The 11,424-nt window shown below is 40.3% G+C and overlaps 1 protein-coding gene across 4 annotated transcripts; it reads right to left on the bottom strand.

The window, feature by feature from the left end:
- Positions 1-11: 11 nt before the first annotated feature.
- On the bottom strand, positions 12-11,416 carry ZBTB43 (zinc finger and BTB domain containing 43). Of its 4 annotated transcripts, none has more exons than XM_025194564.1 (2): positions 11,185-11,416; positions 12-6,527 (listed from the first exon to the last, which is right to left on the bottom strand). In XM_025194564.1, the coding sequence occupies exon 2, from the start codon at positions 6,508-6,510 to the stop codon at positions 5,116-5,118; it is 1,395 nt and encodes a 464-aa protein (XP_025050349.1). In that variant the 5' UTR covers positions 6,511-6,527; positions 11,185-11,416; the 3' UTR covers positions 12-5,115. The 4 variants fall into 4 exon arrangements, with proteins under 4 accessions (XP_025050349.1, XP_006016988.2, XP_014382387.1 ...); XM_006016926.3 differs by having other exon boundaries at positions 12-6,532; positions 11,224-11,416; XM_014526901.2 differs by having other exon boundaries at positions 11,224-11,323.
- Between the last annotated feature and the right edge of the window lie 8 nt (positions 11,417-11,424).

Genomic DNA, 11,424 nt, shown 5'->3' with positions numbered 1-11,424 from the left:
GTTCAGCAGCCTGAAACTGGAACTTAAGAAACAACATTGACAGGCAAACCAAACACTTTGATAAACTCCTATTGCTAGGTTCGCTTCCTTATTTTATTGTTATCCATGATGATAGTGATATGGACTGGCAACTTCTTGAAGTACTAAAGTTTTGTTCAAGTTGTTATTCTTCATGACAAAAGCTGCATATACTATTCTAGAACTACACATGCATTAGTTTTGTACACACAAAAAAGAAAGCTTTTACAAAACTGACAGATAACATTTATTAAAACATGTTATACAAAAAAGGGCATGGGTCTCTTCTATAAGAAGAAAATATTGAACAGTAACATTAAATTAATTAAAACCATGCTGTGCAATTAGGACAGCAATTTTATATAGACAAAACTATCCAACCTTTGCAATACAGGCATAACATCTCACAAAATATCAAGATATGCAACTTTACTATTTTATAAGTAAAAAATTTAGCTCATTGGGGAAGATTCACCTGACTTGCATAAACAGTTACATTTCTGGAAGATGTTCTGGAATCCCATGGAAAACAAAAAATGCAGCAATCAACTGACGCAAGCTTCAAGCAAAATCAGAGTCCGACAGATTCATCACTTAAAAAAAAAAAATACTACTTTGTTTTCCAGCGTCTCCCTTCGGCACTGAGAGCTTAGAGCCTTTGTCTAAAAAACCCCCCTCATAAACACACGTAACTGAGGAATACAGCAACCTTTCTTTACCGTTTTATGGAACTTTCAGTTCTGCAAAACAGACCTGACAAACTAAATGTACTATAGCTTCTTGGGAGTCAAAAAAGGTTATCTTACTGACACCAGCCCAGTCATGTTCTGTTTAGAGGGCTTGAAGGCTCTCCATTATTTCATGCCCAAAAGTATGGGGATGTTAGTGTGGACTTTACAATAAGGACACCAGGATTTGGGAGTCTCTGAGCTCCCCTGTGGACTCTGAAGTGTGGCATTTGCTTATACTCTTGATAAATCAGCTGCTGCAAGTGCAAAGGGATGTGAGTAGTTGCCTAAATTCAGCAGCACATCAGAGGGGAGAACTGAGAACAAAGATCTTCCAGTCATGTCTTTCAGAGTCTTATGTGCTCACCTCTGAAACAAGCGACATTCAAAGACAGACTAGAGAATGACTAGCTAGGCTGTACTTCTGCAGAAAGGGACACGGGAGTTACAGTGGACCATAAGGTAGGAGCCAACTGTGTGCTCTCACTGCAGCAGAGAGCCAACAGCATACTGGCTTGTATTAACGAGTTGCAAATCAAGGGAAATAATCTTTCCATTGGATTTGGGACTGGTGGGGCCTTACCTGGAGCGGGGCCTGAAACTGGACACAGTACGCTTCAAGAAAGCTGCAGACAGATTAAGAGTCCAGCGGAGAGCAACACAAAGGATGAGGAGTAATGCTCTCAAATTGTAGCAGGGGATACTCAGGTTAGATACTAGAAAACTTTTTCATTATGAAGGTGGTTAAGCATTGGCAAAGGATATCCAGAGAGGTTGTGGAATTTTCATTTTTGGAAATTTAAGAGCAGTTAGACAAATACTTGACTAGGATGGTTTAGTTGGGTATCCTTGAGAAGGGAGTTGGACTAGGTGACTTCCTGAGGCCCTTTGCAGCCTTATTTTTTTAGGCTTCTAAGACAGTTGCTCCCTGCAGTTGTGAAGGCAGGGCTTTTAAATACTAATGTACAGAACAGGAACCCCAGTCAAGGAGAATACGACTACTACATCAAGATTCACAGACCCATGAGGAACAGAAGTTTTGAAATGTGTCACCATGGCAGCAGGAGACTTACAGAATTGTAGTTAACTTAAATACCATGGTAACGAACATTTCAAATCCAGTGACTGAACAGACGAGAGAAAAATATAATATCTTTATGAGGTGTAAAGAGAGAGAAGTCCTGCCAATGATGACAATACTTCAGGTGTTTATAAAATGCCCACTTTGATAACACCCCTCAGCAAAGAGACAACACTAAAGTACAGGTGGGAAAAATGAACAAATGTCTCTAAAATAAAGCATAAGCAGAAGTGCTTAAAATTGACCTTAATATGAATGTCTCGTTTCACCCAAAACAGCAAGCATCTTTGTTGCTGGAACAAAGCCATCGTACTAATAGTGCTTGCAAACTCTGCAAAAAGCTGTATCCATACTTCTTTATCTTGGTCAGCTTGAGTGGAACAGGTAGAAGTGAGAACTCTGGAGAAAAATCTTCTATGGCAAATACTTCCTTGTACCCAAGCCATTTAATGTGGTTTAAAACCAAAGATCCAAGCGTCAAGTGTTATAAACATTAATGGAATCACATATGTGGGGTTTCAACACAATGTCAAAACGTTAGGTAGGACAGCATTAGACCAATATTAGAAATTTACCATCCATGACAAGTCACTATAAAGGATCAACATTATTTATATGCAGCTACTGCACCTGTATAAAACCTTTAAAGTGTCTTTTTTAGTACATTTTATTTTAAAGCTCTATTTCAAAGTTATCTAAACATTATTCCTAGTTGCAGTTAACATTTAAAAGACCCATATAAAAGTCATCTCAGACTGGTAGAAGAAAGGGCTTTGCTGGCAGCACTGTAGGGGATGGGTCTGATGGACCGCTTGACTATGGATTCTCAACCTGGGGATTGTGACCACCCTCTTCTTTATAGAGAGATTGGAGGAAGGTCCCCAAAATTTTCAGTTGCAACATGGGGGTCCCTGTATGAAAGAGGATGAAAATGACTATGCTAGAACAACCCTGAAATGAGCAGGAGAATCTTTCCCACAGCAGTAAAGAATGGAACGTGCAGAAAAGTCTTCCAGTACACGGGACTGGGAAGGGAGAAGGTAATGGAAAAATTGGGCCAGGGAATGCTGGAACACCGCCCTCTATGCTTTTCTGAACAGACAAGGAAATAGCCTGTTACCACTATAAATTTCAAGATTAAAAAGACAGTGTTAACATGGAAACAAACTATTGAGGGAATATATCATTTCTAAGTTTAAAAAACATACTTATAAAGATTTTTAAATACAAAGTGCTTCTATACATTGAGCAAGTTACAGTGTTAGTGAGCAAATCCCTGTTTAGTTACCTTGATTACAAGGGCTACACATGGCCACATGGTTTATTGTAGAGTCCAATTAAGTGCTAGGAACAGGAACTCCTTGGTGCTGGGCCATTTGTATCCATTGCCTGCAATGGAATCTTCATATTTGGGATCATCTATTTTAACAAAATTCCATATGAAAAATATCTGAAGAATTGACAGAGTAAAATTTAAGAGCCTTCAAGACAAAATAATTTTACTTAAAAGTTTATAATTAATATGCCAAAACAGAAGTGACCAGAGATAGTAGCCCGACAAGCAATAAACGCCACCTTGTCCCAGACATCCATCTTCGGGAGACAGTCATAGCTGGTAGCCACTTGAAGCAGGCTAGCAATTGTCCCAAACTGTTATGCTGGAAGTGGGTTGCAAGCACATGGACTCTCACCCATTCTGATCGTGACCCATTTATGCTAAGGAGGCTCCTTTCATCTTATGTCGGGCCGTAAAGTACAAAGTAAAGTTAACTGCTTTTAAGTAGGAGTGCAAAGGCTTTCAATTAGTAAATCCTAATGTCAGCATTACAACTGATGCATCCACTCTCACCTGCAGGGCTGGTAGCATCCCTCAAAACTACAACATTGCTCCACACAAACTGCTAGAGCATGAGTCCAGTGGATAACACATCTTCTTCATGGAGCACAAGCACCGCCTTCTCACTGTCAAGGATCCAGAAGTTGCTCCCAAGCTTGAAACTTTTCTGCAGCCCTATATCCCACTGTACCATTAAAAGGGATCCCAACTGGGCAATTTAAGTGGTCAGCAACAGGCTTCATTTGGAGGGGAAACAACTCTGGCTGCTTGTGGCTCTGGAAATGATCAGAGTCACAGTAGTTCAGTACCAAGAACCTGTACTAAAAACCTGACTGGTCAAACAGTAAAGGATTAAGTATTTAAATAGTTTGTCTGTGACTAACAACCACTTACTGAAGCAAGTGTTTAGAAGTTATGAACTAAAACTAGATAGAAATTTTCAAATACATTTTAGTACCAAAAACAAATCTGTTTGTACTGTTCACTGAGTTTGGTACTTGCTGCTGCAGTGATCCATTAAATTCCAAAACAAACTATAGTTTAAACGCTTAACTGAGTGTACTGGATTAATACCAACTTTGCAGGGTTGGTTTGGTTTTTTTGTTACACATTTTGACAGTTGGCCACCCGTGCAACTGCTAGATGTTCTGTTATGATGTAGTAGTTAAAAAGGCAGCCAGACTTGCCACAGCATTAGGCTCTGTTAGGCCAAGACAGTTATAATTTGATTCAGTCTTAAATATATGCACTGTCCAACAAGATATAACCAAGTGCTTTACAAAAATGGATAAAAAGAATTAGGCCCAATACCTAGATAGGACCAGATACTTTACCAAAAATAGGCAGAAAAATTATCCAAATAATAGCTTTCCATCAAATGCTGTGGCACTCTAAAGGCTACTTAAGTTACCTATGTTAAGGGTGTTGGTGGTCTCTGTTCAGTTGCAGGCAGACAAGTTATTCTACAGGTAGAAATCTTACTCGTTTAAGAGCTTTGACTCCTGCAAATAGTTAGGTTTACCAGACTAGCAATCTTGTGGTGGGGTTATTGTTGTCCACTTCTCAATAAGGCCACTCACATGCATACAGTTATACAAAGAAATACATATTTGCAGGATTGGAACCTTTAATAACTCTTTTGGGGATTGGGCCTCACTATGTGTTTGTATGACACTTAATAAAAGAGGATGCCCAACAAGGAAAAAGTTACCACAAGTGGCCTCACTATTTACAGATTACAAGTCTCATGAATTAGCCACCTGAACATCTTTTACATCTAAAGCTTGTAGAGTGGCATCAGTAGATGGACAATAAAATCTGATCTGCTTGAATCAGCAACACCCTTAGAACTTTAAAAAAAACCACCCTAAAATGTCACAATAGCAAGTACCAGACAGTATTTGCATAATTAACTTGTTTTGCTTACTCTACTAAACAACATTTACTATGTTTCAGTTCATCTCAGTAGTATTCTGCTCAACTTTGGTAGCCTGGTATGATTTACTACAAGAAGTGACATGCCGATGAAAACTGTCCCGCCACATAAATCTTTTCCCACAGATGTTACACTCATATGGTTTGATGCCCGTGTGGATTTTCATGTGGCCAACAAGGTGGTGTTTCATTTTGAATTTCTTACCACAGACCCCGCAGCCGTAAGGCCGAAGGCCAAGGTGCATACTCATATGCCGATCCCTCTGGCTCTTGTGTGTAAAGCTTTTACCACACTGACAGGGATACAGTTTGTCAGCATGCGAGAATCCAGAGAGGGAGGTTTCTTCTTTAATTCCTGCAGCCATTTCAACATTTTCACCATACCCTGCTGCTATCATAACATCTGGTCTGTGAACACTTCCATTTCCATCTGCCCTTTCACCTGAAAATTCTTCCATAGAAGAGCCATAGAAATCAACTTGCTCATCATAGTTACCCTCATCACCCTGTTCATCAAATTCTGGTTCTATCTTTTTGTCGCTGATGTGAAAGTCTTCGACACCTGAAGACTGGATAGGATGCTCTGGCTGAATGGCATTCATGGACTCGGAGACTTGGTGCTCATCATAAGGATTATCTGCACCTTCACAGTCCTGTTCAAATCTTTCCGGTTTCACATGGATCCAACGTTTGTGTGACATGATGCTGGGTTTGCTGTAGAGAGGTCTTGTATACTGATATTCTGCACTGTCGCTAGCTCCCTCTTCGCCATCCTGACTTGTCATTCCTGTGCTTAGTCTGTCATGTTCCGTTGAAGAGTTACTGGGAAGATACTCATGTTCTGTTACTTGAGATGACAACTCATCTTTCGAGCTTTCTTCTTCATTTTCACCATCCCTTAGCTCTTGCCCTTTGTGGAAGTCAGTCTGTCCGCCAGAACCCAGCTCAAAAGTTTCAACAAGGCCATTATAACTGCTGCTGCTTGGGGACTGATGATCACTGCCATGATTCATCTTCTGACAAAGCACTGTTGGGTTCCCTTCTAGCACTTCTGTACATTTGTCTACTACATGCCACATCTGAAGAAAGCTTGCTGCTGTCAAATAGCTGACAATTTCTGGGGCAGGCATGACCAGGCGACCCGTGTAAGTAGAAAGAAGAATATTCTCAAATACCCTTGGATTCATCACATCAGGCAGGACTATTCGTCTGCTATTTTTCAGGAGCACTTGGTCGCAGAAGTATGGGGAGCTGGCTGCGAGGACAGCTTTATGGGCTCTAAAGAGATGGCCCTGAACTACAATGGAAACATCACATAACTGTCCTTGCTGGCGCTGCTGGTTCAGCTTCTGTAAAATGGTGCTAGAGAAGTCAGGAAATTCCACTCTAAAAGAACTTGACCCAGACTCCATTTCATTACAAGTTAGTGCTGTGCTGCAAGAGAGGAAAAAGATCACCAGTTTCAAGACAACGTCATCAGAAATTCTGGTTAGTTATGTTTGCTTGGGCCGCTTTCTGAGGTTCAAATCTCTCCTTAAAGGAGGGACACTTTAATTAGGCCAAGATGTTTGGATCAGCAGGTGTACAGAACAGAAAATAAAGCTTTTACAACTTTAATGTGTTTTCTTTATTCTTGTTTTTTTGTTTTCTACAGAAAGCAAGTTATTATCCCACCACTTCCTATTGCACCTTACCCAACCACAAAAACAATCTGTGCACACGTACAAGCTAGAGTGGTACCAGCAATTACTCTACCCAGATACAATGATCATTCGTGCATGTCCTTAAGAGGGCCAAAAGGTAAACAAGTAACCATCTAGCCAAATTACAGCAATAGAATGACTTGTGTTAATACAAGTGCTGGGGCATTCTAGACAAGTGGCAGAAATAAACTCAGTTTACCAACTGCCAGCCAAATCTCAACCCCTGCCCTTGAAAGCATAGCAATGCTTTAAAACTGCTTCACAGTTCAATACACTGCAAGAAAATGACTAGCAGAATTGTAATTAAAGTGGAGTTTGTGACTTCCATCCATTTGCAACGAGAGAGAGAGAGAGAGAGAGAGAAAAGTAGATGCTGCAGAGCTGTGAAACAGTAAGAACACTGAAGTAACATTAAAATTTATTACAATCCCCCTCAATTTAACACCTTTTAAATTCAGTGTTTTTCTTGTTTAAACTGGAAACAAACCTGAACTCCTTAGAAATTCTCTCAGTGTAACAATGCAACAAAAGTTAAACCCAAGAGCTCAACAAAGAGCTTGATGAATATATTAAGGATTTTAAACTATCCAGCTGTTTAGTTACAGAGGGAAGAGAAATATCTGGATTTAAACAGTTACATAGTAAAGAAACAGTCTTTTAACTTAATGTTTTAAAAGATAATAAATTATAACTAACAGCCCAACAAAATGTAAAGTTACTAATCCTTAACATAAAAAAACCCTTATTAGGAATTCAAGCACAACTATAGAAAGACCCATTTTAACTGCATAGGTAAATTTGTAGATTATATAACTAAAATGTTTTAGCACAAGCTTGCACCTGGTCCAAAGCAGAGAAATGCTACTTTAAGTTTTTAGAATTCTCTTCCCCATGAATGACATGAAAGGAAAAGACTTTTTTTATGAAAGGAAGAAACTGTTAAACAGTTATAGGTGCTAACAGGAATAACACTTTTCAATGACTAATATCGGAGGAGCCTCCCATCCCATCCCCTCCCCTCACCCCAAAACAAAAACTTATCTTGGGTCTTGTATAAAGGCTTGTCTAAATCTTATTGAAGATTGGAAGTAAAATTCTGGAAAAAGAAAACCCATTAATTCAGACTGAAATAAAAATGCAACTGATTTATCAGGTGGTTCTTCCTACATAATTGATTAAAAATATACGCGTGTGCAACACACAGCATTTGAGACAGCCAAAAACCCAGTAGTTTGAAGCTGAATTGAAGCAGAACTAAAATAGCATCTGGGCTCTGGGTGACGCATTCAACAAGTCTAAAAAAAATATGTATGTAATCCATGAATATACTTTTCAGTGTGAGAGTTTGGAAGTGACAAGTTACTTGAAAATGACAGTGTTTCTTCCTGGAGAATTTTATGTATGCTCAATTTCACAAGTACCACAATATCAAACAGAAAAAACTGAAAGTAGCAGCACCACCATTTACATACTTATACATTGCTTCTTAAGCCCCCAATAACAATTTAATTAGCAGTTCATAATCATGCAATCAGTTTCTGGTATTTTGGAGGGAGAGATGAAGTTTGCCTTTTAAATGGAAGTTTTTCCAGTTCCTCCACCCAAGGTTTAAGTAGGAGGGAAGGAAGACAAGGCAGGTTGTGTCAAAATATTTCAGAAGGAAATTGTAAAAGAGGAGATTACCCCACTGTCACATACCCAGCTAGAGGTGGAGAATGCTTCCACAAAAGGAAACACATGGGAGCTAGAAAATTAGTAACAGGACTGCAAATCTTTAGGATTTACAGGAAACCCACCCCAGAAGTCCTCGCAAACGTTGAAATGAGAGCCTTTTACAAGACTATGCCCACTTTAGTTCCATTTCAAAGTGTCTAAATCAGCCTTACTTTTCATAATACTACTCTATTATGCAGAGCTATACAAAATATAAATTGCCAGGGGGGGGGGGTGTGGAGTGCGTCATAATTTAGGTTGCAAACACCACGGTAATAAAATGAACACATTTTTCTCTTTCCTGAAAATTAATACAAGGTTTACAAAGGGTAGTTTCTCATGCAACCCTAGATACATCCCTTAAACCTGCCATTAAGGGATGGCTTTATAGCTAAAAAAAAAAAAAAAAAAAAAAAAAAATCAGTCTGGCACTGTGACACCATGGTCAGATGTACCATTTCACAGGTGGAAACCCTACTAGCCTATATCACAGGATATTGTCAGGCTTAATAAATGTTTTATTAAAGACAGTTTAATAAGATTTAAGATGCTAGGTAAAAGTCATTTTTAGTGGAAATTCTTAGGCCGAAAGTGGCCTAATAAGGCACCACTTTAATACATCAGGCTAGTATCTGCCTTCTGGTTAAGAAATTTGCCAACTGCACTTGCAACAATCCAAAAAGAGTTCAGCCCCTATGAACTGCTTGAGCCAATAGAGAACGCCAGAGTAAGATGTCCATTTGTACAGTGTGTGATATTTTCAAAATGCAGTCCTATATCTGGAATCTCTATATTAAGAATTAAAAAGCAACATCATTACATTTCCTGCTTTGCAGAAAACAACTGATCAACTTTAGCCCATCATGATGGAAAATTATGCTCAATTTGCATTCTAGTCAATCTGAAGTATGAGCCAATCAAAGTGCTGAGTGGCTGATTTCCTGAATTACCACCATATATATTAATAGACAGTATCATATTTTAAAAGATCCCTTATTAGAAGGGAGGTTATTTCTGAAGCCCTCCCATGAAGTCAAACTGGCTCACACATTTCTAAAGACAGCCCTACTTTGAATTAGGAACCAAGCAATTAGAATGACACAGCACCTTTAACCCCAGCTAGTTTCATTCACCTTCTTTCAGCCTTGCTCACTTTTTACAAACTGTTCCTCCTTTACATGAACACAACTACCCATTTCAGAAAGAGCCTCCCTTTCTTTAGGCCTTTTCTCAGACAGCACCATCCCAGATAAAAGAAACCCAGCCCCACTGCAAGAATTTCAGCTTGCAAATACAGCACACTCCCTCTAAGCACACAGCTTTGGTACGAAAAAGGTTGTGCACTTACCCTGAGCATGCACTTAATGCAAACAAACCTCACTGAGTACACAGCATTTGCAGCACTTGAGACTTAACCAGCGTTGCTAATAGCACTGTAGTATTAGCAGAAAAACTGACTAGCGTTTGTCCTTTTTAAAGCTTCTAATAAGCAGCTTAGCGGATGCTACTAGAAAACTCAGAAATGAAGGGAGAGCGGTCCTGAAGCTGACTAGGAACCATGGAACCGACTACCTCCCTTCATCTGCAAGGCTTCCAAAAGCAGCCTCTGTGACGGCTCCTCTCTCTCCACTGTATCAGGTGTAGTTGAAATGAGAACAATTACAGTCATATTGAGCATGCACTGCCTTGAATATAATTAAGTTAAAGCAGACAGTAGAGCTGAAATATGCTGCCTACTTGACCAACATACACAACTGATATCTGCTTATGGTTCTTGTCACATACAACAATAAGCAAAACATTAGGACTGGCATTGCTACACAGCTAAACAAATTAAGTACTTACAGCAATGATTCTCAACCTTTTTAGACTCAAGACACCCCTGGAGAGACTCCTCCAGAACTTGTGTGAATTGAGCGGCACCCTGTTTTAAAATACGCCTTTATTACAGTGCTTACTTTCTTGCAAAGGGGCCCGGCAGTAGCCAAGCAGGGGCAAGCCTGAACCTGCACTTATTCCCTCACACCTGCTTATCTCAGCACAACTCAAAGCACCCTTCAAAAGATCTCGCATCACCCTGGTTGAGATTCTCTGACTCGCAGCGTACGCTAGTACGTATGTACGTACGCACACTATGCAGCCTACGACGGCCAGTCCCGCAAAGCGAGCTGCATGGATGCAGAAACAGTGCAGTCACGTGAAATTATTCTTGGCATTGCTGAATCATGCAACAAGAACACACAAGGGCAGCTCATCATTAATACTATAATGGACAATTATGTTAATGTGCAAGCTCAATGCATAAGTCATGACGTTTTTGTATCTCTTCTTACACTAGGAGGAAGTTGTTAATTCTTTGCCAAACATTCCCATATTTTGGAATTACTTCCCATGCAACATTTGCTGGCAATCACTTTTTTTTCCTTTCTAATAGTGCTACGCTAATTGAAGTTAAGTGCACTGAAATAACATGTGACTTGAACTACCACCTCTCCACAGCGTACAACTGAAACATGAGGAGACACCACGCTAAATCCACATATTTCCTGCGGCATAATATTTCTAGGCAGGATTACTGGTTTCTTTTATGTGGGCAACTGACATGAAAGACAAGCGCTTTACACGAGCAGGGCAGCGAGCCCCGCACGTGCTGTCCAAGCCCTTCTTCACCTGCGTTACCAGAAGCCCAGATGTGGAAGGGGAGATGACCTGTGAACCGTGGCTGGACGCGCGCTGCTCGCGGGCTGTTCTGTCGGCATGTTCCTGGCGGGTCGGGCGCAGCAGGCGACGCCGTCCTTCCGATGCGTGCGCGGCTCCCTTCGCGGCCTCTGCCAACCACATCCAAAGACAAAAGCCATTCGCTTGCCAGACGCGGGTGGCGCGAGGGCAGCTTCAAGCCAGCGTTTCCCC

Source organism: Alligator sinensis, unplaced genomic scaffold, assembly GCF_000455745.1.
Source record: "Alligator sinensis unplaced genomic scaffold, ASM45574v1 scaffold611_2, whole genome shotgun sequence".
In the NCBI taxonomy this organism is placed as follows: domain Eukaryota; kingdom Metazoa; phylum Chordata; order Crocodylia; family Alligatoridae; genus Alligator; species Alligator sinensis.
The sequence above is the reverse complement of the archived record's forward strand: the minus strand, read 5'-3'. Positions and strand labels throughout refer to the sequence as shown.